Raw genomic sequence first — 26998 nt, 5'->3', positions numbered from 1 at the left:
TTAATAAAATCTCTTAATCTTAATTTGTACGCATTTGTGTAATAAAAAAAGCAGACATCCGTGACAGTTTAACCCGTGCTCGTCTAAAAGCTAGTAAATATAATGAATAACATTCTATAGGAGTCTTCATATACAATTTGGAATTTAAATTTTTAAAAAAAATTATTTAATGTTGAGCTTAGCTCAGTTGACATGGACAATGCATAGTATATGCAAGGTCTGGGGTTCGAACCTCGATCACTACAAAAAAATAACACACTTTTCACCGTGTCCATGTATGTTGAATTTACATGTTATTGTCATTTTTTTTGGTTAACCCTTAAGTTTTTAGCGGAGCAGATATAGTAATCTAGAGTTTGACTGGAATGTAAGTGAAGTCTGGTAAAAAATAATGATATTTAATTCGGATGTCCATGAATGATTCTTTTTCATGTTATCACTTAGCTACGTTATTATCTACTACTCTGGTATCGAATGTAAGCAAAACCTTAAGTTTTTGGCGGAGCAAATATAGTAATAAGGACTTTGACCGGAATGTAAGTGAAGTTTGGTAAAAAAAATGGTGATATTCAATTCGGATGTCCCTAAATGATTCATTTTCATGTAATCACTTAGCTACGTTATTATTTACTACTCTGGTCTCGAATGTAAGCAAAAAAAATTCAAACGAAATTAATGTATCTAGTTAAAAATTTAGATCAAATACATCTATTTTGTTTGTTTTGTTGTTGTTGTTTATAGCCGAGACCGAAAGAAGTATTTTGATGTCAAATGTTTACATTTGCAACGGTTATTAAATTATCAATTTATAGCTCAATTGTTGAAAAAAAAAAAAAAAAAAAAACTGGTCTCCTAGTAAACAAAAGCCATCAATTTTAATTAAGTTGTCAAACTCAAATAGTTAACGAATTTCACCTAGTAACAAATTGTTCGATAGAATTTAGGCTAAGGACCTCTTATCCTCCAAAAAATAAAGTTCGATAGAATCTAAGTTTTATCACGAACTAATAGTTCTTAGGGATGAATAACTCACTTGGTTGGATTAAAAGATTAAAAAAAAATTGGCAAGATAAGGGATTAAAAAGTTAAATGTTCGGATTCAAATTCTAAAAAAAAAAAAAAAAAAAATACTAATATAACAATTAACATATTAATATTTATCAAAACAAAAATGACTAATAATTATTGAAGAGACCTTTCAAATGAATTTCAATTACTTGATCTCCTTTCTCTAGAAACCAAATGCTAACACACAAAAAAAAGAAAAGTCATTAATTTTATAAAACCAAATGCTAACACACACAACAAAAAAAGTCATTAATTTTATTGGTAACAAAAAAGCATCGATTTTTTTATTTTATTTTATGAAAAGGTATCGATTTTCTTTTTTTTAGGTAAAAAAAAAGGTATCGATTTTATTTGAGTATAAATATATACCACGCCATACGTATATTCTCCCTTCCTTAAAAAAATACGTACGTAAGAAAAACATAAATAAAGAAACATTGTTTACTACACATAAAGAAAAACTGCAATTATATTAGGCATTAGCTCCTATAAATAGATCAACTCTCACACTCTCTCAACCCACCAACATTACTTCTCTCCCTCTCTTTCAAAGTTGCATTCTCTTAAAACAAAAAATGGCCAAAACTCTAGTATTGTTTTTTTCTCTTACTCCAAATAACCTCCTTCATAGCATTTGCTGAAGAGCTAGAAACTCTTCATCACAAACCAGCAACTCCACTTCATCCCCAACTAAGTCACCGGTTCATAAACCATTGGCTAACCCACCTCACCACAGCCACTCACCTTCTCATGTTCCCACTCCTGTTCATCCTCCTCACACAGTCAAACCTCCAACCCATCACCACCATCAGCATCAACATCATTCACCATCCCCTACCCCTTCGCATGTTCACACTCCTTTACATTCTCGTTTCCCTGCAAAACCCCCCAACCCATCATCGTCATCACTCTCTAGCTCATGCCCCTATTAAGCCTCTGGTTCACACTCCTTTACATCCTCTTTACCATACCAAACCTCCAACCCATCACCACCACCAACACCACTCACCATCCCCTGCTCCTTCCCATGTTCATACTCCTTTATATCCTCGTCACCCTGCAAAACCCCCAACCCATCATCGTCATCACTCTCCAGCTCATGCCCCTATTAAGCCTCCGGTTCACACTCCTTTACATCCTCCTTACCCTACCAAACCTCCAACCCATCACCACCACCACTCACCATCCCCTGCTCCTTCCCATGTTCATACTCTTGTCACCCTGCAAAACCCCCAACCCATCATCGTCATCACTCTCCAGCTCATGCCCCTATTAAGCCTCCGGTTCACACTCCTTTACATCCTCCTTACCCTACCAAACCTCCAACCCATCACCACCACCAACACCACTCACCATCCCCTGCTCCTTCCCATGTTCATACTCTTGTCACCCTGCAAAACCCCCAACCCATCGTCATCATCACTCTCCTGCTCAAATCCCTATTAAGTCTCCGTTCACACACCTTTACTTCCTCCTCACCCTGCAAAGCCCCCAACCCACCACCATCACCATCCTCCAGCTCATTCCCCTACTCACACACCAAGAAGTTTGATAGCCATTGAAGGAGTCGTTTATGTCAAATCATGCAACCATGTTGGCGTCGACACCTTAAAGGGAGCTACACCGCTTCTTGGTTTGTTTCTCAACTTTATATGCATACTCTATTTAATTTTATTTTTGTTTTTTTATTTTATTTTATTTTACAGATTTTTTATTTTACTACAATCTTTTGTCACATTGAACATTCCCTACAATCTTGCATGAGAATCAAAATATATAAATAGTATATCCTTTCAACTTTAGTATACTTTTTTCACACCTTTTTAGAAGAATACTTCTCTAGGCACACTATAACATCCTGTTTTCCAACATAAAAATTTCATAAAAATAATCAGAGTATTCACAACATATACATACATATACTAATTCATCAATCATAAACAACATCATACTCATAAACATATACATTCGTATACTAATTCATCAATCATATTCAATTATTCACTATGACCTACGTGCAGTAATTTGACTATAACTCAAGTTCTATAAATCCTTTTGAAGTCAAACCAACGACGTTAGAAAGCTAACATTCATACCTACAACTTTCGTGTTTACACCTAAGACTAATTCTGTACCAATCAATACCAGTTTTCATTTCAAATTCGGACAAAGTTGTGCTGAAATTCATAAAAATTCACTGTGACCTACGTGCAGTAATTTGACCATAACTCAAGTTCTATAAATCATTTTGAAGTCAAACCAAGGGCATTATAAAGATAACATCCATACCTACAACCTTCGTGTTTACACCTAAGACCAATTCTGTACCAATCAATACCAGTTTTTATTTCAAATTCGTACAAAGTTGTGCTGAAATTCATAAAAATTTACTGTGACCTACGTGCAGTAATTTGACCATAACTCAAGTTCTATAAATCTTTTTGACGTCAGACCAACGACATTAGAAAGCTAACATCCATACCTACAACTTTCGTGTTTACACGTAAGACCAATTATGGACCTATCAATACCAGATTTCATTTCAAATTCGGGGCAGAGATGAAAAAAAAAATCAGAAAAAGCAACCTATATTATTCAACTTCACTTTCATTCAAAATCATCACAATCATCACTCTTAACCCTAATTCTCAAATTCTCAAAAACTAAACCTACAACATATTAAATACAATTTTCAGATCATAGACTCAAGATTATTGAATGTTAGCCTCACCCTTACCTTGGAATATAAAAATCGCAGCTTCCTAGGTCTCTCCCCTTCTCTTGACTTTTTCTCTCTTTTCTCCAAAATTGATCGTACGTTATGTTTTTCTAAACTAGGTCTCTCCTATTTATAACTTTTCTTTTCTATTTTATCTTATTTCTCTTTCTCCCCCAAAACTCTCCAAAATCTCATAACTACCCCTAAACTCAATATTCTATTCTAATATATATATATATATATATATATATATATATGTGTGTGTGTGTATATAATATAAAATATTTCTATAACAAATAACAAATATATCTCTATAACAAATATATTTCTATAACATATATATTTCTAAACCAAATAGCATATATATTATACTAATAAATACCAACATATAACATAACAAAATATCACTCATCAAAATAAATCATATAAATCACACAAATCATATAAGTATATTCTAAACTCATTAAAATAATTAAAGAGGGCGTTACACACCATTGAAATGACAAGGTTGTAGAAAAGAATTTCTATAGTCACATAAACATAAGAACAAATTATTTTTGCCTACAAAATAACACATTATTCAATTATTTCAAAAACATTTTATTTTCTACCCTTTTTATTTGTGTATGTCCAAATAATTCGGTATTATTTCGTCAAGAGTTATGACCAAAACTTTCTCCAACGTTATGAATTATTTGTTGCTAAAAAACAATGACATTGTTATTTTGTTTTGAAAATTGAAGGTGCCGTTGTGAAGCTCCAATGCAACAACTACAAATATATGTTGGTCCTTAAAGCCAAGACTGATAAGAAGGGTTACTTCTATATTGGAGCCCCAAAAAACATTACGAGTTGCATAACTCGCCATTGCAACGTTGTTTTGGATAGTGCATCAAATGGACTAAAACCCTCAAATCTTCATGGTGGTTTTACTGGAGCTCTTCTTAAGCCTGTGAAACAATCGGTGTCTAAGAGTGTTTCGTTAAAACTCTATATTGTTGGACCGTTTGTATTTGAGCCCAAATGTCATAATTAAGAAAAATAATTGTGATTTAAATTGGTATGAGTTTCTTTTAGGGTTTAGGCCTTAGTTTTAACTTTGTGTTAGAATATGGTGTTTGAATCTTGAATTATCAATAATAAGAAAATAGTTTTTTCAGACTTGTTTACTCTAATTATTGTTACCTACCGCCCCATTCTCTTTTGTATATTTAAATCGTCCTCGCGAGCTTATTTCTGTGGAATTACTAATATATTTAGCTATTAGGTGAACATCATTAAGACAATACTAAGTCATATATATCAATCAAATACCAATATGGAATCATATTAACTCAATATAATTTGTTTGTTAATTACATCATAAAGGTAAACACAAAGGGTTATAAAAAAAAAGTTGTATGTATGTCCTTAAAAAAAAGTGCATGTATATAATTTTTTAGAGTAAATTACATTCCCTCCCCTCAAAGATGCTTGAATTACATTCTCTTCCCTTCTTATGTTAAAATATACACTCCCCTCTCCTCCCCTCTTATGTTAAAATATACACTCCCCTCCCCTCTTATTTAAAACATATTAAAAAACTTTTCACACCCCTCTCCTAAGAGAAGCTTGAATTACATTCCCTCCCCCTCTTATGTTAAAATCTACACTTTACTTCCTCAATAATTTTTTTAATTTAATCTAGCAAAAAAACAAAAATAATCTAACACGCTTCGAAAACAAATAGTATTGCGGGTCTATTTTAATATAATCAAAATTTGAATACATATTTTTGCGCTATTTTTTTCACAGTTATTAACAAATAGTTTTAAACCCTATTATAAAATATGAAACAATTCAAAATAAAATTTAAATATGTTAAAAATTACTAAAGATAATAAAATATGGTTATTTAAAAGTTAATTTTATACTCTAAATTATAAAATTGATAGCAAAATATTTAAATTTAATTATCATTGACATTTAAACTATAAATAAATGAATTTATTTTTCTAAAATGGTGGTTCAAAATTAGTATATATCATAAAAAAAATATTAATGTCAAAATAGATCAAAGTGTAGTCCATATTTAATTATTAAGGAAGGGGGTTGTAATTCAAGCATCTTATAGGGGAGAGGAGTAAAACTTTTATTTTTCAAGAGAGGGAAGCGTATATTTTAACATAAGAAGGGAGGGGAGTATAATTTATTTTTTTTTTAAAAAAAGAATTTTTATAAGCAAACACAAAGGGTTATAAAAGGGTATGCATACAACTTCCGGAAAAAGAATAAAACAAACTTTAGGCATCAAAGTGTTAACTTTAAAATAATTCAAATATAATGTTTTTTTTTACAAGAATTCAAATATAATGTTAAAAAGGGTATTTACATAGGATATAAATTTAAAATGATGAAGATGTGAATCATGGAAGATGCGTTCACACGGTGATGAAAACTTTTATTTATTTAGTTCTTTTTTTTTTTTGGGTTCCTGAATTTTAATAGACTTTATTTGAAATTAGAAGTTAAAGACAGAAAGTTTGAAGGGTATGTACATGATCCTTCATAAAAAGTATTGGCAAATTAATTCACCATGATATCATACATATTTTTGGTAGATAGACGAAAAGGCAAAATCATTATAAACTCATACACACAAATGGAGGTATCGGGATTCAAACCCCGATCATGACATCTGACCTAACAATTTCAGCATTTTACCAGTTGAGCTAGAATACATCTTTATCATATCACGGATCACATTTTTATGGACTCTTTCCTAATACAAGCATGCATTAAATACACATTCATTCGGTTTTAAAATTTCCAAAGTTTGTTAGTCTAGATTATTCAATTTTCAAACACGAAAATCTTATTTGAATTTGAATATGAGGTGCTTAACCTTATAACCTACATAATTCAAATCTCACGACAGTTGTGGAGTGATTATGAACGTTAATTGGAGCAGCATTGCCTTTGATTACAACCTAATGCTAACTTTACTTGATAGTAAGAACCGAACAATTTCTTAAAACAAAGGTTAAGAATCGAATAACTGTTTTTATAAAAACATGATCAAGTCAAGGAACAACAGGTAAGTACCGCATTCCGCACATTTGCTAGGTACACAATATAGTTAATATGGAATTTTCAATTATATCAATTAGAGTAAACAAAAACAAAGGATAAAATTTATACAGCTATCCAATTCGAACTCATGAACACTCCTTTATGTGAGTTTCCATATGTTGCTTACCACTCTATTCCGGTGAAGTTTAGTATGGGAAAGGGAAGTTTTTTCCCACCATGGGAAAGTTTTTTTTGACCGTTAAATAAAGTAGAGAACATACTTTTACCATAGACACCCAACACCAAATTTTTTTCCTACACTACCAACTCTCTTCCTCTCCTTCAAACCTTGTCAGCACAGAAAAATTGATTTTCCAAAAAACCATTCCCTTGTCACCGTCAGTTCAATTTCAATGGCAAAATTTCACAATTAAAATGAAGAACCATGTATGACAGTATGAGGTAGTAGATCCCCTTTTCTGTAGGGACAATTTCCTTGGGCATGTGATTCTTTCCCATACTAAATGCCACCATTCTGGTGATCCAATATATTTTTGCCTACAAGTTGGTTTACGTTTGACTTTTCATTTCCAAGATTACATTTAAATATCTATAATCGTCTGATAACTACAATTGTTGACAATAATAACACATAATCAAATAAATCAAGCGTCCAGTGATTGACATATCAACTCCTTCCTTGCTAACTAGAAAGTGTACAAGTTGGCTTCAGACAGAAACCTTTTTAGACTAAAATTAAAAAATAAACAGAAGTTGATTGTCTACCAATTGATTCCTTTCCTTACAATTGACAAACATAGTCACGGAAAATTTACAGCTCCCTTTGGCGTCTGGATTTACGCACAAGGTAAATACGTCCATAAACCCATTGTCTACCAAATATTGAAGTTGATTGCTGCAAATGATAACATCATATGTGTCATGCAGAAGAGAAAAATACCAGCAGCTGTTGCTCTATACTGTATGTTTCTATACTCATAAATCATAATAATATGTGAAATCAAATGGCAGCCTAATGTTATGAACTGCCTTTTGCAAGAAGTGAAAACAATATTAGTTATGTTATTACCTCAACTTCGGTGCGAAATTCCAATAAGCATTCACACACATGGCACTTTGCTCTATGGGGTGAGTTATTAGCCTTGTCTGTTCTTACAAATGCAAATACCTGGAAGAGAAGGAATCCAACTCACTCAGACAATTTTAATGAAGTTTTTGTGCAAGCGTTTGAAAGAACTTATGAAAAAGTTAATGATATATTCATAAGTTGCTTATAACTTATTTAAGTTCCTCTAGATTGCTAACTGTCATAAATTGTTTTTAGATTATATAGAGTTCACTCTCATTCCTTTTTCAATAAAACAAACAACTGCTATATAAGCTCATAATAAGATAATTGCTTATCGAATAAGTGTTCGGTTAAGATGTGTATCCAAACAAGATCGTTAGTCAAAGACGGCCAACAATGGTTTACTATGACATGGGTAACAGCCAAAGAAGTTAAGGAAACTATGAAAGACTACAAAAGTTTGAGGGGGCAATGACTAACCTCTTCTCCACAATTTGGACATGAACCCTTTAGTGCTGCCAAGTCATTCCTCCACAAGCCTTGAAGTGTTTTAACTGTCAGAAAAAAGGCACGTAATAACATATGAATATAGAAGCAGTGGCATGGAAGTTTAAATTTGTAAGGCTAAAGATGAAAAATAGCAGCAAAAGGATTTTTACCTGAAGCTGAAGCAACCGGATATCCTATGACAAAACCAAGTGCCGTGAATAGAATGGTGTTCACCATGAAAAGAGGACTTAGTTCTGATGCTTGGCTACCATATGATAATCCTAAATTAAATGCATTTTGATAAGCCAAGCTGATGCTATAAAACATTGGCCCAACCATTGCTGAACTACCAAATGCAAAAAATAGGGTCCAAGCACTCGCTAATGCAAAAACCATAGACAGATCTTCCTGCCCTACATCCACATCATTCAATATTAAGACGAAGAAACCAAGAATAGAGAAAAGAGAAGGGATAAAGGGGTAGGGGAACCTTAACACTCTAACCAGATGAATGTAATATCTATTACAAAACATGTAGAAACTAGAGACATTCAACACAAATAGAACATATCACAAAACATGAACATAACGCCTTTTCGAAAACAAAAACATTCAATATTTGTTCTTGAACCTAACTCAACGCCACAAAATCAATTTTAATATAACGGATGTCTATTCTCTTTATAAACTATTTTCAGGTCTGATCTATTATCAATGTAGGATTTGAATTTTTCACACAAATAACTTTCTCAGCCACATGAAGATCCAACATCATTCTTCCCAATATGCATTCTTTACATTATTAAGAGCCCACGTTTAAAAAATAACATTATTAAGAGCACCATGCAACTAAAACTTAAGTATCAGCAACTGAAATTGGTGAATTTACATCAATAAGGGTCAAAGCCAAGCCACAGAGCAAAGAAGAAGTTAATCTAAACTGAAGAAAATCACCTCAGCATCAGCATAGGTTGATTGCCTTCTGATACTGCAACGAGGATACTTCACAACTGACTTGGAACCATACCACTTAAGCTTCAACTGTTACCATAATATGAGTAACATAAGATTAAGATCAGTATATACTCCCTCCGGTCACATTTATAAGCAAAAAATAACTTTTTAAGTACATTGAATAATTAATGTATCCGATCACATTTATGGGTTAGATACATTAATTCTTGGATGTACCTAAAAAGTTGGTTTTTGCTTATAAATGTGACCGGAGGGAGTATATAAGAAGTTAAGAAGCATATGTGGTGAATTGGGGGAAGAATGATACCTCTACTCTATCAAACATGTCATCAACTATCAAAGGCTCTCCTCTGTAATATGCATCCCTTGCCTATTAACAAAGATCACCATGTTTAAAATAGAGAATAAATACAAGAAAAGATAAAAATACTGATGGGATAAACAACTTAATAAAGCATATGCGGTTATCATAGAAGTGCTTATGCATAAATTATCTAGCTAACAAAAGATAAAATAAAGTCAACTGTTTTCAATTCATATAAGCAATTAACTGTTTTGATAAGCTATCCCAGAGAGCTTGGATAGAAAAGCTTAAAACAACTTATAGATATGTCATAAGCTGTTTGTCGCAAACATTTATGTGAGTAGGTAAGCTCAAATAAGTCAATCAAAAGGGACCTAAACCAAAGGAGGGAACACCCCAATAAAGTCTTTGGATAAACAACTTATTTGCAGGTTATAGCATAGTAAATGCTTGTCTATAAGCTATTTCGTTAAATTGTTTTCGTATAGGTCATAAGCTACCTACCTTGGATAACTTACAAAAATAGACTGAAAGACAAGACAGTTTTAAACAGTCTCTCACGAAGCTTATGTTAGTAAATAAGTCAATCGAGACACACTCAACTCAACAACATCATAAACCTTAAACAACCTCATAAAAGTGAAAAAAGAAGTTACTTGAGAATAAAGAGCTTCAAGGGTTTCTTGGGTGGCAGTTTGAAGAGGACCAACATATATACAAGATGGACCATGAGGACGGTCGTCGCAGGTGGCACAGATACGAAGAGAGAAGGAAGATGAAACAGAACGGTTGTTTCTGATTTTGGATACTTGTAACACCGTCCATCCACCTAAAGCGGTGCTGCTGTTGCTTGTGCTTGCCAACATGTTCATATGTGTTTTTTGTGTCTTTGTTTCTTTTAGATATTTATGTAGTAAGATTTAAGATAAGAAATGAACAAAGACAAATGTGTTTGTGTCAAAACTTCACATTCCTATATTTCTATCTCTTCTTTATTTTCTTCGTTAAACTCAATTTCATTACTTACTTACAACTTTCCTTGTGACCCAAATTAATTTTTCAGGATAAATTAGTTTATCCATTATATGAAAGACTAATTTGGCAATTTCTATGGTACATCCATATGTTAAATGAATAGTTTAATGAGTTATTTTTTTTAAAAAAAAAAAATATTTTCTATTGGTTATAATTATAATAATTATATTTTATTTCTCAAAAGTGTCGGCAAATCAAAATTCAAATTTTTTTAATTTTTAATACCCATAATAGTGAATATTGATTATTTTTTTGGATAAAATGTTAAAAAATTAGTATGATTTTTATAAAGGATGAAATGACGTTTTTTCTTATAAAATAATATTTTTTAAAATATAAAAGTTGATAAATATCTCTTTATTACTTAAAAATGATCGATAACTTATTGATTTATAAAATAGGTGTACTGGTACACTTTAATTTAAGGATGTACCATACAAACTACCAACTAATTTACGTATTATTTTGTGTGAGAGACAAAATTGGACTAGAAGGAAATTGTGAATAATGCAAGTAATGTGAATTTCATTCTTAGGGAAAAAAAATTAACTATGCACCTTACTTGGTAGAGGTCCAATGCACATAGGATAATTGAACATGTCATAATAATAATTTTACTTCCAAATAAATTGTCTAACGCATCACACCAATAAAATTGTCTAAAGCATTCTCACTATTGCATATTTAGATCAAATTGTTGATGTTTTGGCTTTGTATTTTGAATTGTTTTAATTAGACAACTAAGTGTGGCTAAGTGAATGGAGGATTATCTTGACTGCCTTCATTTTACTCAACTTACACCTAAATGTTATAAGATTAGATTTAGTATTTTGACCACATTATGAGATTTCTTAAAGAGTGTTGCGTGCCAAGCAAGACCTTCATTTGCTTATGTAGAAACAGAGTTCACGTCAATATAGACTACATGAACATTTAATTGGAAAAAAAAAAATTGATAGCTTGTGGCTTGTGCAATGTGAATTTTGATTATAAAGATGCAATTCTAATCACACAAATATAAAAACCACAGAAATATAAAGATACAAATATGGGGAAGAATTTAAACCACAGAAATAGATATTAACCTTATTGGTCCTGAGTTTGGTATTTTGTATCTATATGGATTGAGACAAAACCTTTAATAGAGAATATTGACAAAAGACTACTTGTCAAAAATAAGAAAAAGACAAAGGACTCTACAAGTAACGTATAAAATAAATCTTTCCAGGTAATATAAAAAAGCAGCAAAATGCGTTTGCCGGGAGTCGAACCCGGGTCTATTGCTTGGAAGGCAATTATCCTAACCGTTGGACTACAAACGCTTGTTGAAATATTGTTTCACATTAAATAACTAGAACTTAATCCATTTCTGAAACAAGTGAAACCCTACTCTTCAAAAAAACAGAATGCAATCACTTCATCATAAACAAATACGAATCGCGCTGAGCTCAACTCGCCGGAAATCGCCGCTGGAGTTAGTTACCGGTTGCCAGAATCAGTTAAAAACTCCGTCCTACATTGATTTGATTTTTTTTTTTTCAATTTCAGATTATAATGATGGATGAGAAGCATAATCAAAAGAAAAACAAATACAGTATAATCGTTCCTATATATAATGAACGACTCAACATTAGCCTCATTCTTTACCTTATTTTCAAACACCTTCCGTAATTTTCTTCAATCTTTTCTTCTTTTTCTTATATATATATATATATATATATATTAGCATTTTGCTATGAATCATACTAGTGTAGAACATGGCATCTTATTATATCATGATCAATCATCTTTATGAATACTAGTGTTGTGATCAATCACGGATCGTTGGAAATAGCACTTTGTTCAAATTCTACTTCACTATAGCTGTTATTTACTATGAGGAGCAGACACGGACACGACACCGTAGTAATTAAAGAAAAGGACATGATTGAATGTAATCACATGTGTTAGTGTCATTTGTGTTGGACAGGCTTTCGATCAGAACTACACTTATTTGACATTTTGTACTAAACAGTGTATCGTATAATAACAATTTGTTCAAATTCCGCTGCAATAGAGCCCTTTAGAGCTGCTATTTATTAACATTGACAAATTACTAATACTCTTTTGTATTGCTCAAATTTAGGGATGTTGATTTTGAAGTTATTGTTGTGGATGATGGGAGTCCTGATGGTACTCAAGATGTTGTAAAACAATTGCAACAAGTTTATGGAGAAGATCGGATTGTAAGTAGTGACATTTATATAAATAAGTAGTGATTCATAAATAGGCATTTTAGTCATTAAAATTGAAAAATGTCAATCAATTTAGTCATTTTCTCAAATTGTGATAAATGTCTTTTATTAGTTTTGATAAATGTTTGCTAAAGAAATATTTTGATGGAGAGACTAAATTGATTGATATTTTTCAATTTAAGGGACTAACTTGCTATTTTGCAAATTTGAAGGACTAAATTGGCTGACCCTTGCAAATTCAGTGACTAAAATGCCTATTTACTCCATCCGTGACCTATTCTATTTTTTGGGATCTATCTTACTTGTTTTGTATCATTTAGACTAACCATGCTTATTCTTGTGGTTGCAGTTGTTAAGAGCGAGACCTAGGAAGATGGGTTTAGGTATATTTCTGATACTTTTACTAAATCATATTTATAAATTGGCCTTTGATCTGATTAATTTGCAGGAACTGCTTATATTCATGGTATGAAGCATGCATCCGGAAATTTTGTTGTCATTATGGATGCTGATCTATCACACCATGTAAGTTATTATGTTCACATGTAGAAAATAGATCGATGGCATGAAGAGTGATTAAATTTGAAAAGGAATAGAAAGTTAACAAGACTTGAATAGTTGGATGAACTTTGTTTTAGATTTTTAGTCGCACCATTGTATTTTGATTTTCCTGATATGTTTTTGTTGTTCTGCAGCCAAAATATTTGCCAGGCTTCATTAGGTAAGGAAAGCTTTCAAGAATGTCTTTCTTGTTTTATTGGTATTTGCCAAAACTTAACTCTTGCCTTTTCTTTTTCAGAAAGCAGTTGGAAACTGGTGCTGATATAGTTACAGGGACTCGATATGTTAAAGGTGGTGGTGTACATCGATGGAATCTAATGCGCAAACTAACAAGTAGGGGAGCAAATGTTCTTGCACAAACACTTTTATGGCCTGGTGTCTCAGATTTGACAGGGTCTTTTAGGTATAGAGCTTGATAACAGATATTAAACAATTTGGTTAGTGTTGTTGCTCCTCTGTTGACTAGTTTGAGACTGATGTATTGTTGTTCTTTGTAGACTTTATAGGAAAACAGTGCTTGAAGATATCATTAGTTGCTGTGTTAGTAAGGGATCTGTCTTTCAAATGGAGATGATAGTTCGAGCATCCAGAAAAGGGTACCATATCAAAGAGGTGCGGTTTCTTAGTTCGTGATGGTTATTATCCTTTTTATTTACCTGGTTGTTATGTTGACACCATAGCTCGTGAGTTAGATGTGTAGTTAGGATTGATCATCACTATATGTGTTTACCATTTATACACATCTTGTTATATCTAGCATAATTTTCTTTTGTTTATATATAATTTGCACATTTTATTCATAAAACTTGTAAATTGGATCATGAAACTTTATTTTTAATACTGTAGGAATTATAATTGGCTACAGCTAACATATGCTTGCTGGTGGATTCTATAAATGTTTCACCAATGCATATACACCCAAATCTTGTGACTTTGGTTGACCGTGAAATTGCCTAATTCGGTTATAATTGGACGATATGTATGTGCTTTGTCTGTGAGGCAATCATCATGTATTATTCATGCAAACATTGTATTCTTTTGAATCAATTTTATGCCATATGTTGAATCTAAGCTGTAGTTATGACATTTCTATCTCACCATTTTTTTCAAATTACCCACTCGGATAGGCTTTTGCATGTTGGTCTTTTGTAGTTCACTGATGAATTGAGTTTTGTATGACATAATGAATCTGTAAGATGCATTGGATATTAATATTGCCAATTTGAATGACAGTCCTATTCATACTGTCTGGTGCTTTGCAAACTGTCTGAAAATATAATTTGCTAAACATGAAAATTATTCCAGGATTGCCCGGTTCCTTTCGATTGTTCTATCTTTATCATTTTGAAAAAATATTTTATCTGCTCATCTGTGAGTACATATGACTGTTGGGTACAGAGAAGTTTTGAAGCATTTGATGATTAGATAAAATATAATTCTCTAAATTCATCTTCATATTTAACTCTATTTATGCATATAATTAATGAGATGATTTGAATACTTGTTGGTGTAGCCTTTCTTTTTCTTTTTATTGTGTTTGATACATCTTCATTTCCTTCTCAAATACTTGTAGAGGAGATGGCTTAAAGTTCTTAATGTAAGTACCTTGTTCAAGCTTATCACCCTGTTCATTATTCACTTCCTAGCTTACCTTAGTTTCATATGTCTACAGGTTCCAATCACGTTTGTTGATAGAGTATATGGAAGTTCAAAGCTTGGTGGGTCAGAGATTGTTGAATACCTAAAAGGCCTGGTATATCTTCTGATGACAACATAAAAAGATAAATGATAACAACTCATGTATGCATTCTAGTTTTGCGAAAACTCAAGAGGTGTTGCAGTTCAGTAACCTGATTATTGAGGACACATGTTTGCCTGATAGAATCTGCATAGTTTGTATTTTGAGTTTTGTAGGAAGCACCTACGTTTTTTTTGGTGGTGGACACACCTACATTAAAACTGTTAGGCTGTTAGCAAATTTTGATGATTAATTGATTTTGGTTTAGCTGAAGTTGTGACTTATGTTGATCCATTTTCTGGTTTTCCGTTTTTGTCACCAACCAACCATTAATATGCGACTCTTCCTTTAGGAAATGCAACTGCTCAGTCTAGGAGATTTCTTGGACAAGATAAGTTTTAAACCATAGGTTATTGAGAAGTTGGATTTTGTAAGTACTGAGAAGGTTATGTGAATTGTGACACACCCAGGAACAAAGCTGCAATAGTTAGGAAAGACCAACAAAGGCATCACCTGTCATGAAAGTGCTAATGTGTCTGTTCCAATTATAATCCTACCCTTATTTGTTCACTTGTTTTCGCTTTATATATGAATTAGTATTGTACTTGGCACTTGTTTGGATCCGCGGTGCATCTTTAAAAATCTCAGGTCCCGAAGCCCGGTTGTGTGGAAGCTACACTTTCTAGCTTTTGAAAGATAATGCACGGTGGCGGCAACCAAACCCTGCTCCCAAGCATGCCCTCGATTTCTTTGACGAGAGCTTGACTATGCATAAAATCTAAAAAATTGTTTATCTACACAACATAGTAATAAAAACATTAGTTGATTGAATGAATGCTTTATTTTATTTTTGATATTTGATGAGAATGAACGTTTTATATATAATGTAGAAAATGCCACGAAAGAAAACAGACAAGTGATTTCTTTTTTATTGTTGAGGAAGTAGCATCATTCAAATTGACTCAATTATTTTTGAATCTTTGTTTCCTTTCTCTGAAGCCAAAACATAATACAGCTGGAGAAAGAAAACCGTAGTACTATAAAGAGTGCAAGCCTGCAACTGCCAACTGCAAAACAATTTAACTTGCGGAATATATAATCCGAAATGGTGTTTTCTTTTGTAAAAGGGTGAAAAAAATGAGTAACGGATTTTTCCAGATTTCGTAATCCGGAAACTTCAAAAAATAGGGCGCGTTACATGATGTTTCTGGATTACATAATCTGGAAACCCCCTAAACACCCCTTTTCAAGGTAAAACAGTCCGGATTATATAATCTGAACTGTATCAGCACAATTTCTAAACATGTTTGTAACATGATAGTCATTTTAGGGACAATATTAATCTTCCTAACTCTCATCCTTCTGTTTTGGGTCATTGTTACTTGTTCTTAGTTAAAAACTGGGTTTTCGGGCTACTTGATCGGATTGCTCCGAAACTTCCCTAGAAAATCAGAAAAAATTCAAGGACCATGACTCTCTTAGAAGGAACTTCTTATGGGACTCCACCCCTCAAAATCCAAAATTTCATCGTTTAGACCCCTTTTTTTTTTTTTTTAATTTTTCATATTCTCAAAAAAATCCGAAAAATTTGCATTAGTTTTATTTGATTTTTAGAATTTTTTGGTGCTATTTTTATGATTTTATTTGACAGGTTTTTAGCATTTTTTACTTAGTGTTTTTGTTGTTTTTAAAAGCAAAATTCAAAACTGCTGAAATGTGAGAGAGTCTGATGAATGATTATACATAAGAATTGTCCGGATTATAAAATCCGAAATAATAAACATGAATCTGGATTTTAAAATCCGGAATGCACAAGAGCAATTTTGGAAATTTTACAGGGCGCAGAAGAAGGTCATAATGTGGGAAAAGTAATAGTCTATTTATTATTCAATTCGAAAGAGTTGTGATGTTTGCTACTTTATTATAAACAAATAAAATTGATTTTATTTTATTGTTGTCATGTCCTCTGCATGCAACTATATATGTTAATTTCTTTAGTAAGATATGCAATGAACCACAAACTTTTAAGTAATACGATGATAAGATTAAATTGATATTGTTACATTCTCAAAGTTGAATTCGAATTTAGAACATTTTTTTTTTTTGGTCAAGTAGCCTAGTGGCTAGAGCTCACACAATTTAATTGTGGAGAAGTGGAGTGTCCGGGGTTCGAACCCCGGCTCCTGCATATAATATGCAATATCCCTACCAACTGAGCTAAGCTCACGGAGATCGAATTTAGAACATTTAATTAAGCGAAAAGACATCCCTTAACATCTGGTTGTTGGGTCATAAATGATTTTTTTATTAATTTTTTTTTTTTGACTATTATTAAATGACATTTTTACTAAAAAAATAAAATAAAATAAAAAAAAAATAAAAAAAAATAAAAAAATTAGAATATTGGCGCGGTAAGTTAATTAGGTGGCGTAGGATGGTAAACAATTCCTCTCGAAACCAAACAGACCCTACAACAAAACAGTCCTCGTCAACAAACAAACAACTTTAAACACAAACAACAAATTCCTAACTTTGTCAGGGTCTTGTTGGATTCTGGCTGGTCATAAAAAACAATTCTCCACAAACAAAGAAAAAAAAATTCAAACCCATTTCAAAATCATCTATAATCACGGAGGAGAAAATTAATTCCAATCATTAATTAACAAAATGTGTTAAAAATCTGAAATCTTTGTTCAAAAGGGTACAAAAAAAAATCATCATCATGAGTGGAGGGAGGAACCCACATGGTGGCACCACAGTTGAGGTTAAGGTTCATCCTCGCCGTGGGTCTCCGTCGTCGTCGTCGAATCCTCCCGTCACTCGTGATCGTGATTTCAGGCTCTTTAAGCAATGGGTTCCATGGCTTATTCCAACTTTTGTGTTTGCCAACGTTGTTGTTTTCATTTTTACAATGTATGTTAATGATTGTCCTGAGAATGCATTTCATGGCACTTGTGTTGCTCCTTTTCTTGGAAGGTTCTCATTTCAACCACTTAAAGAAAACCCTCTCTTTGGTCCTTCTTCCTTTACGTGAGTTTTCTTTTTCTCTTTATCTTTTCATCTTATCATACAATTACAATGTTTTTTTTTTTTTTTTTTTTTTTTACAATTACAATGTTACATTAATCAAGTCATCTATGCTTGGTTGGTTATGATGATGCATGTAGTTACATTCAATTATTCTATTTTCTCAAATTATTACATGTGTTGATGTTGTTAAGAGTCTCGCATTAGATGAGACGTAGCTTGAGAACGAGTTTATTAGTGTGGATAGTCGTCATTTTGAAAGCCAGTTTTGGGAATGAGATAGGCATAATCGAAATTTTAAGATGGTATCAGAGTTTATCCAAGATCCATTGAACCGCCTGCTATCTGGCCATCATTATCAGGCCACACGGGTCACACTTTAGATGTCTAAGATTGGGCGTAAGGATGTGTTAAGAATCTTACATTGAATGAGATATGACACGAAAATGTGTTTATAAATGAGGGGTTGAGTAGTTAAATTGATTTGAGCTAAGGGATAAGAAGTTAGAGGTTCTGAGTTCAAACCCGGACGAAGGAGTAAATATTAATATAACAACTAATTGCTAACATTTGTCATTCAGAAACAAACACACGTGTTTGTAAATGGGCAGTCATCGCTTTGCAAGTTGGTTTGGTAAGGATGTGTATGTTCAATATAAAAAACCTAATAGATGTGTGAGTGTTGTGTTTGTCTTGTGTCTGTGTCTCTACCGGTGATTCATAGATTACATTCTCTATGGCTATGAAATTTCAGAAATGACTAAAATTTGAGAGTTTTCAACACAAATTCAGTCCAAATTATATTTTTGCAATAGCTAATGGACAGTACCAATCTTAATTTTAGGTAGATATATCTCTAGGAGATGTTTTTTTATGTGCTGACGAAAACTATTTATTACTTGCATTTTCAGATTACAGAAGATGGGTGCTCTAGAAGTAGATAAAGTGGTTCATGAACACGAAGGTTGGCGCCTTGTCTCTTGTATATGGTTGCATGGTGGGGCTATCCATGTACTTGCCAACATGTTGAGTCTTCTTTTTATTGGAATTCGGCTTGAACAAGAATTTGGATTTGGTATGGTTCTGGTAATTTGTATATGGTTCCATTATCTGTATTTATATCATTGTTTTTACATAAATGTTCTGGAAGAAAAGAAACTCAGCTGAGTTTATTTAGCAATGAAATCAATAAAAAAAGCTTTGTTGTCGAGTGTAATATCTACATTTCTTGTCCTTTTGCAGTTAGAATTGGATTTCTCTATGTGATATCTGGTTTTGGAGGGAGTTTGCTGTCTTCGTTATTCATACAAACGGGCATCTCAGTTGGTGCATCTGGTGCATTGTTTGGCTTACTCGGAGGGATGCTCTCAGAGCTCTTCATTAATTGGACGATATATGCCAATAAGGTGAATGAACTAAAAAAATGTGTTCAATTCAATAGTGCTTCCTGATAAATAATTTATTGTCTTTGCGGTCTGCGCCTAAACCATTCTATTTCTTTCCATTTTGTCTCATGATGTTTTGCAGATGGCTGCATTGTTGACTCTTATAATCATTGTTGTAATAAATTTAGCTGTTGGAGTCCTTCCACATGTTGACAATTTCGCTCATCTAGGAGGATTTGGTTCTGGATTTTTTCTTGGATTTGTCGTTTTGATTCGTCCTCAATTTAAATGGATAAGCCAACAACAATCTAAATCTGGATCCCATGCATTTTCTGTTAAACAAAATAAGTACTTACCTTATCAATATGTGTTGTGGGTTTTGTCTTTCCTATTACTCATTGCAGGGTAATTTCGTTTTAGTTTTCTTTTCTTTTTTGTATATTACCTTTAATATTCTTAGGGATATAGATTTGCATTGGTGCTGAATTTATGTTATTGTTTGTAAAGTAGTATTTAATCTAAAGTTGGATAATTTTGACAGATTCATTGCTGGGATGGTTCTACTCTTTCGAGGTGTTAACTTGAATGAACGTTGCTCGTGGTGTCATTATTTAAGTTGTGTTCCTACCTCAAAATGGAGTTGTCAGGAACAAAGCATTTATTGTGAGGTGAGTGCTCATTTCTTGTGTATCTTCTATCAATTCTATTTTCTAGTTCATTGTTTCTGATTGAAACATTTTAGAAGATTGTTACACAATGTTTTTTCTTTTATCTAAATTGGTTTTGATACAATATTCTATGCAGACAACGGAATTCGGAAATCAACTTAACATCACATGCATGAGCAATGGTAGAAGTGACATTTATCCTCTGTCAAATACTAGCTCTTCTGATAGACAACAACTTTGTTCGCAACTTTGCCACGGATAGATAGATACACATGCAAAATTTCTTGAAGGGATGTTGTTATTCAACAACTTGTGTATATGATTCATTCTTGGTAGTGCAGAGAAATTCGTTGTTCTCAGTTGGCAATGATGATTGTTATGCCAGCCATCATGAGTTTATTATTATTATTATATTATTATCAATGCTATTTCTATCTTAGCATGAAATATTTTGCTATTATCAAAAGAGAGCAAAGGAATGGAAGATGCATTTGGTTAAAGAAGAAAAGTAATTCTCAAAAAATGTAAATGCTGTCGAATATTATTAGGGATATGTTAAGGTGAATTGCTACCAAACTTTAAGGCAGTGAAGGTGTAATGAGGGGAAAGTTATTCTCCCCCTACACTTATAAAAACCACATATTATTTAGAATGGCAAAAATTGTGCTTTTTCTAGAAATATACCTTTAGGGGTGGAAAAAGAAGTTGATGCAAGTAGGGGTGTATAACTTATGAAACTGCTTGGTGTTGGATGTCGCTTGGCCCCAAATGAATGGGGAAAACTCATTTGCACATTTTTTTTAGCAATATTACCCGAAAATTGGTGTTTACACTTTTGTAAAGGCTAAGAAACACCATAAAATGACGAATTTAACCCCATTTTTCTTCGGCAATTAACTACCGTTGGTTAAAATCTATCGGTAGTTAATTGCCGATAAGGTTATTTTGGTATTTTGACTACCGTATCTTTGATGTGGGAACAACATTAACCATATTAGCCTCTTATGTTTTTTCCTTTTGTGATTTGGAATCCCCTTCTCAATTTCTTCTAAAATTTATACTGAGATTGCATTATTTATTGACTTGGCACCAAACTCTCATATCCAGTGTGAGTTTTTTTGCTTAAAATTAAACATTTAACGTGCGAACTTGTATATGTGAAGGCGTGTGAAACCCCTAATTAGCGTTTCAAACTTTTTCTCCTTCAAAAAAAAAAAAAAAAAAGAGCGTTTCAAACTTTTTTGGTGATTTTAGCTTTTATTTTTTTTAAAAATTACGTCAAATATGAGAGACTGGTATCATGCCAATGAATGATATATATGATCTTAGCATATATTTTGGAGAAAACTTGAAAGCAAACTACCAAATAGAGGGGAAAACATAATAGGCCAAAATCACTCTAAAGATGAGGGTTAAAATCGTACGATCACAATACTTTGATGTCAACAATCCAATTAAGCCCAACCACAATGTCTATATATCAAAACAACATTTAAAATTCTAAGTACAATTTTATGGATATAATTTAGTGTATGTTCGAATGTATGGTGAATTTGATAAAATTACAACGGCGAAATGATTTTGTTAAAGCTCAACAGTGTATCTTTTGTTAATGGCTCGTCACGATTCTTTCAATGTAACTATGATTATACCAATCCACTTGGTTGTTCGGGTGGTATTGGCTTGGGACCTGGGAGTATGCTCCTCCTCGATATCTCCGATTCGATTCTCTCCGGTGTCAATTTAAGTGGGTTAATTTAGCTTCTTAAAAAAACTATGATTATACCTCATCCCTCGACCACAATTTATCAATAGGATAAGGACTTTTTTTAAGGAAAAAGGATAAGAACTTAACAAGTTCATATATTTTAATCTTCTAAAAAAAATCATATATTTTGATACTGCTCAATATTCTCTTATTATATCAACTGTTATCTTTTTTTCCCCTACCAACTGGGCCCTAAAATAACTTTAACATGGATTTTATTGAATTTTATGTTTTTAATTAATGAATTATGCATGTGATTGTGTGAACACATTTTTTTTTTTGGACAAAATGTGATTGTGTGAACACTATATACATGAAATAATTATTATGTGAGCTCAACATGAAGACAGGAGCACAGATATGCTGGTGTAGGTTAGATGATTAAATATGCTACCAGCCCCTACCACAAATACTAGTACTCATGCCGTGGTCGTTGGTACTTCATGTATACTCGAGTATGGCAGTTAGTTAGGAATAAGAAAAAAGACAATAAAGATAGAAGTTGCTTGCTCCATAATCTTAGGAACCCAAAAAAGAGAAACAGATAAATAAAGAAAAGGTAAAAACAACAACATTACATGGTGCCTCAATAATGAAGTTTTGTTTAGTTGATAAGAAACTAATACACTCGTAAAGTTGTAGATTCAATTCTCGCTATCAATGTAAAGGTCTTTTTCGTTAGATGATATATAAGTATCTCTGTAAATGTTCGATAAATGTTAGATCTGTCCCAACTCTGTTGAGCTTCAAGATCTCAATTCACATAAACTTTTTCTTATTAAAAAAAAATATATATATTACATGGTGCCTCTTAAGGCACGAGAACAAGAAAACGGGTGGCAATGTATATGATTGCAAACTGCTTGCTTAAGAAAACTCATCTTTTCAACGATATTATAGTTATTGTCTGTTGATTTGTGGGCATGCTGAATCCCGGTTCATTGATACAGTATAAAATGGTCCAATGTTAAATTATGGGCTACGATAGGATTAATTATGTAGTATGCAGCATGCATACCCATCTCTCTATACATTTACTGCATCATATCATTGTGATCATAGCAGCAACAAGTCAACATGTGGTACTCGTTCCGACGGTAAGAGACTTAGACACCTTAAGTGGTTAGGAGTTTGATAACTGAATTTTGCGTATGAAAAAAACTTGATTGTGAAGAGATAATTATCTTGTGTGCCAAACCGTTTTTTGGATAAAAATTAGTCATTATTAAAGAACGGTTGATACTTGGCAGCTATTGCATCGTCATACCAAAATAATGATCTTAGTCATTTCTTGATTAATTTTCAACATATAAGAATATAGTTAACACAATTTGAATTTGCGGTAAATAACTATAACAATATGTTGAAATTCATTAACTATTCAATAAACTTAATTAGCCAAATATTTGCAAGTCATTAACCAAGCACTTGTTCTAGTGGTTGTGAAGAGAAAAAATTTAAAACACATTAACCACTGAGGTTTTGTTTGAGAGTTTGGAAGAGGAGTAGAAGGAAGAGCTTTGGGGATGAAAAATATAAGAAAAAATGAAGAAATTTTTTACATTTTTTGAAAGAGTAGTTTGTTTAGAGAATGATAAATTAATGATTATGATTAATATATTTTTAAGTTTAAGAATATTTTAACATTGATTAAATTTGAAGAGTTTATATAAACCTTTTAAAACTCTCATCCGATATAATTTTTGACACCAACCGAGGAAAATTTTATATTATGAAGAAAAATGAACCTCCAAAGCTCTCATCTTTCAATGTCATTTATTTCTTTCACTTATTTTTTTTTTTTTTCCTCCAAAGTTCTCCCCTCATTTCCCCTTCAAACTCGCAAACAAAATCTAAGTGGTTAATGAATTGATTTTTTTTTTTTGAAAAAAAAAATATATATATTTGCATACCGTGTCAACCATATGGTGTCGTTATTTTGCATGTGTCCAAATAGTGGACATTTATAGTAACTTTTGTAGTATTTTTACTGTTCAGTCTAATCGCAGTCAAAGTTACTATAGGTTTTCAAGTTGTTCAAATGAAGTTTCTATCGTGATTTAACAATGACCATTTTTCATGGAAGCATATGAGCGACACACAAAGTGATTTCTCCTCCTTCAATTGAATTTTCTATCAGTACACTTCAATTTTCTATCAGTATTCCTTTATTGTTATGTTTTTTTTTAATAAACATCACATGTATTAATTTATTTTAACGATTAATGAAACACATAATTCAAGAAGTAATGGATGATTATATAAAAAAAAAAAAAAAAAAAGGAGTAATAGATGATTAATTTGTCCATATGACTGACAATGTTTGTCCCCTCTTTAGTGAAACTGATATATATTCTGAACTTCTGATCCGTATATGTGTTGTCTACCTCCTGAACCAAAGAGGTACATTCATTCTCAAGTGCAAGCAAGAATTTGGTTTCAGAACAACATTTTTCTCAGGTAGGGTAGGGCAATGTAACCCAAAGCCAAAACAAACCCATAATGTCGTGTTCTATTCATCTACATGTTGTATTTTTCACCCAGACCCTTCCCTTATCTTTTTATTTTACTAAGTAGTATTTTATAAGAAAATTAAATCTTTACTTTTATTATTTTATTTTCATTGAGGGAAAGTGGACAAATTCACTCAACTAAAAGCTAAAAATTTGGTTTGGATATGACATTAATTGATGCCAACGGCCAATCTATCCTCTATCTTTACTTGTTAGAATGAAACAGATATTATTCTTGGGTCACACTCACACACTTGTCTCAAATATTAACCAATAATAATAATATATGGTTTCATCCATGACTTTTATTTTTTATAGTTTTCTTCAACCAAATTAAATTAATCATATTAAAGATGTGTCAAATACTAAATATAAATACATCTTAAAGTTGAGACTCAGACTTTTATTCCCTATATTGCGGACGTTTAAATCTTTTGTTAGACTCAATCTTAATTGTTAATGACCTTATTTTATTAAGTTATATATAGAATAATAAAAAAAAACGTTGAACATCATTGACAAAGATGGAAATGGATAAAGTTAGAAACCCCATCTTCTCACATGGAAGTGGATAGTAGTTGTGTGTCTAATATCTCTCATCTTACCAGAAACCACATGCAATCTTTAGACTATTGGCCTTATAAGCCAAACTCATTTATATCTGCCTCATCACAAAGAGCATGTGCAAATGCAATTGCAATCCGAAACGCATCCACACCATACTACAAGGCAAAAGATCGATAGAGAAAGTTTAATTACAAGAAATGCTTAATCCTGGTCTTGATTGATTTTTTGTAATCGAATATTGGTATGTTTGATAAGGTCTGTTTTTGAATTTATAGCTTATAACTTATGTCTTATAAGTAATTAAAAAAGACATGTTTGGTGACAATCACTTTCTAACAAGTTTATAGCTTATTTTTGAGTTATAGGGGTTTGTGAAATTGTGGTAAACTAATTCAAGCTTAACTTTTTATCTCAATTTTATTCGTGCAATCTTAAATGAAAAAATAAATATTAATTAAATGCACATTCTTTTATGTTATTTTATATTTACAATTTACTTCATCCGTTGATTTTATTAAACACTATAAAATTCAATCAGTTAACTTACTCGCTATCAGTTATGATTTGTTCGCTGAAAACGGATGGTGGCAACGGTAACGACACAACGCTCTAGTATGGTGGCGATGAAGTCTTTGTGGTGGAACGGAGGGTGCCTGCAGGCACATTAGCAATCTAACACTCAAGTCAGTGTAGGAAATGAGGTTTAATGTGTAAAAAAGTGTGGGAAATGAATCGTACCTTGAGGGTGACGCGGAGACACTCTTATATATAGAAGGAGGAGACGCTAACTGCTTCCATGAAATGTGGCGCCTCATCGGAAGGCCGTTGAAGGCCACATGTACTGTGTAAGATGCAGGAGGCGCACTCTGGTAAAGAGGTGTGCACTGATATTAGCGTGCTCCTTCATATGATACATTTTGGTTTGATGGATGTATGTATGATCCACGTGTCATTATGAGATTGACCTTATGGCCGGTCTCGAACAAGTTATAAATTAGCTAAGGTCAAATGCATCTAAAGGTCATTTAAGTTTTTCGTTTTTCCCAAAGTGGTCCTTTAAGTTTCAAAAGTCCCAAACAAGTCATTTAAGTTTCAAACAAATCCTTTTAGTTTTTGAATCGTTTCAAACAAGTCCTTTTAAAGGATGATGGTGATGATTCAGATGATAGCAACAAAGAGCATTATCCACCATTTGCCATGCCTAAAAAGATGACTAATTTTAAGCGGGTGTTAGGAGCCAGATTTGGTACCAAAGATGAGTTCAAGGAAGCAATTACCAACTATGCTATGTACAATAGGACTTGTTTGAAACGATTCAAAAACTAGAAGGACTTGTTTGAGACTTTTGAAACTTAAAGGACCACTTTGGGAAAAATGAAAAACTTAAAGGACCTTTAGATGCATTTGACCATTAGCTAACAAGTACATCCACTATAAACTAACTTGAGAATTGATGTTGACACATTTCATATGGCTGAGAAACACGAGTAAAATACGCTTTTGCCCCCTCGGCAGTTAACTATCAAAGAATTCAAAATCCGGCTGCAGTTAACTGCCGAGAAAAACCTCGGTAGTTAACTGCCGAGGATCTTCTGCTACAAATCTGGCATAAGCTCTCTCATCCATTATTCATCTTATCTTCCAAAAAATTTTACCAAATCTCTCACACAAATCTCTCTAAAAAACCCAACCAAGTCCAACCAAATTTATTCAACAAAATCACAAGTAAGTAATTATAACGCTATTAACTTACATTTTAGTTGTTATAAATGTTTTTATTTGTTAGTTTTTTAGTAGATTTATTAT

General features: G+C 32.5%; 4 protein-coding genes and 1 non-coding gene across 10 annotated transcripts; 3 read left to right on the top strand and 2 right to left on the bottom strand.

Annotated features, from left to right (window-relative positions):
* Positions 1 to 2269: 2269 nt before the first annotated feature.
* LOC11417383 (non-classical arabinogalactan protein 30) lies at positions 2270 to 4823 on the top strand. Its single transcript, XM_024777177.2, has 3 exons — positions 2270 to 2333; positions 2516 to 2701; positions 4531 to 4823. Exons 1-3 carry the CDS (start codon positions 2270 to 2272, stop codon positions 4821 to 4823), a joined length of 543 nt encoding a protein of 180 aa, XP_024632945.1.
* Positions 4824 to 7356: 2533 nt separating this feature from the next.
* On the bottom strand, positions 7357 to 11368 carry LOC11433097 (PGR5-like protein 1B, chloroplastic). The gene is made up of 8 exons (XM_003597311.4): positions 11294 to 11368; positions 10353 to 10591; positions 9700 to 9762; positions 9372 to 9458; positions 8588 to 8825; positions 8409 to 8482; positions 7929 to 8027; positions 7357 to 7754 (listed from the first exon to the last, which is right to left on the bottom strand). Exons 1-8 carry the CDS (start codon positions 11328 to 11330, stop codon positions 7671 to 7673), a joined length of 921 nt encoding a protein of 306 aa, XP_003597359.2. The 5' UTR covers positions 11331 to 11368; the 3' UTR covers positions 7357 to 7670.
* A 613-nt stretch (positions 11369 to 11981) lies between these two features.
* TRNAG-UCC (transfer RNA glycine (anticodon UCC)) lies at positions 11982 to 12053 on the bottom strand. Its single transcript has one exon. It is a non-coding gene; the product is annotated as a tRNA-Gly (tRNA).
* On the top strand, positions 11988 to 15875 carry LOC11416098 (dolichol-phosphate mannosyltransferase subunit 1). 5 transcript variants are annotated; one of them, XM_039830855.1, is made up of 10 exons: positions 11988 to 12282; positions 12344 to 12398; positions 12857 to 12956; positions 13315 to 13348; positions 13414 to 13490; positions 13661 to 13686; positions 13765 to 13929; positions 14024 to 14138; positions 15199 to 15279; positions 15617 to 15875. In XM_039830855.1, the coding sequence occupies exons 1-10, from the start codon at positions 12138 to 12140 to the stop codon at positions 15671 to 15673; spliced, it is 855 nt and encodes a 284-aa protein (XP_039686789.1). In that variant the 5' UTR covers positions 11988 to 12137; the 3' UTR covers positions 15674 to 15875. The 5 variants fall into 5 exon arrangements, with proteins under 5 accessions (XP_039686789.1, XP_039686790.1, XP_039686792.1 ...); XM_039830856.1 differs by lacking the exon at positions 15617 to 15875 and having other exon boundaries at positions 11989 to 12282; positions 15199 to 15548; XM_039830858.1 differs by lacking the exon at positions 12344 to 12398 and having other exon boundaries at positions 11990 to 12229.
* Positions 15876 to 17743: 1868 nt separating this feature from the next.
* On the top strand, positions 17744 to 21025 carry LOC11414014 (RHOMBOID-like protein 1). Of its 2 annotated transcripts, none has more exons than XM_024775880.2 (6): positions 17744 to 18294; positions 19203 to 19366; positions 19534 to 19697; positions 19819 to 20024; positions 20218 to 20344; positions 20481 to 21025. In XM_024775880.2, exons 1-6 carry the CDS (start codon positions 17987 to 17989, stop codon positions 20604 to 20606), a joined length of 1095 nt encoding a protein of 364 aa, XP_024631648.1. In that variant the 5' UTR covers positions 17744 to 17986; the 3' UTR covers positions 20607 to 21025. The 2 variants fall into 2 exon arrangements, with proteins under 2 accessions (XP_024631648.1, XP_003597357.1); XM_003597309.4 differs by having other exon boundaries at positions 17747 to 18294; positions 19819 to 20081.
* Positions 21026 to 26998: the final 5973 nt, after the last annotated feature.

This window comes from Medicago truncatula, chromosome 2 (assembly GCF_003473485.1).
Source record: "Medicago truncatula cultivar Jemalong A17 chromosome 2, MtrunA17r5.0-ANR, whole genome shotgun sequence".
Lineage (NCBI taxonomy): Eukaryota > Viridiplantae > Streptophyta > Magnoliopsida > Fabales > Fabaceae > Medicago > Medicago truncatula.
This window is presented reverse-complemented; position numbering and strand designations above follow the sequence as displayed.

What these genes read in the sequence shown, in the direction of transcription:
- LOC11433097 (XM_003597311.4), bottom strand. Translation starts at nt 11,330, where the DNA reads ATGTTCAATTATCCTATGTGCATTGGACCTCTACCAA. An exon ending in TTGAAGCTCTTTATTCTCAA is followed by an intron (nt 9,763 to 10,352) that starts GTAACTTCTTTT and finishes CTTTGTTAATAG; the next exon opens with GCAAGGGATGCATATTACAG. An exon ending in GTCCAAATTGTGGAGAAGAG is followed by an intron (nt 8,028 to 8,408) that starts GTTAGTCATTGC and finishes CTTCTCTTCCAG; the next exon opens with GTATTTGCATTTGTAAGAAC.
- LOC11417383 (XM_024777177.2), top strand. Translation starts at nt 2,270, where the DNA reads ATGTTCATACTCTTGTCACCCTGCAAAACCCCCAACCCATCATCGTCA. An exon ending in GTCATCACTCTCCAGCTCAT is followed by an intron (nt 2,334 to 2,515) that starts GCCCCTATTAAG and finishes ATCCCTATTAAG; the next exon opens with TCTCCGTTCACACACCTTTA. An exon ending in GGGAGCTACACCGCTTCTTG is followed by an intron (nt 2,702 to 4,530) that starts GTTTGTTTCTCA and finishes TGAAAATTGAAG; the next exon opens with GTGCCGTTGTGAAGCTCCAA.
- LOC11416098 (XM_039830855.1), top strand. Translation starts at nt 12,138, where the DNA reads ATGCAATCACTTCATCATAAACAAATACGAATCGCGCTGAGCTCAACT. An exon ending in TATTTGCCAGGCTTCATTAG is followed by an intron (nt 13,687 to 13,764) that starts GTAAGGAAAGCT and finishes TTTCTTTTTCAG; the next exon opens with AAAGCAGTTGGAAACTGGTG. An exon ending in AAGGGTACCATATCAAAGAG is followed by an intron (nt 14,139 to 15,198) that starts GTGCGGTTTCTT and finishes ATATGTCTACAG; the next exon opens with GTTCCAATCACGTTTGTTGA.
- LOC11414014 (XM_003597309.4), top strand. Translation starts at nt 17,987, where the DNA reads ATGAGTGGAGGGAGGAACCCACATGGTGGCACCACAGTTGAGGTTAAG. An exon ending in TTTGGTCCTTCTTCCTTTAC is followed by an intron (nt 18,295 to 19,202) that starts GTGAGTTTTCTT and finishes TTGCATTTTCAG; the next exon opens with ATTACAGAAGATGGGTGCTC. An exon ending in GGACGATATATGCCAATAAG is followed by an intron (nt 19,698 to 19,818) that starts GTGAATGAACTA and finishes GATGTTTTGCAG; the next exon opens with ATGGCTGCATTGTTGACTCT.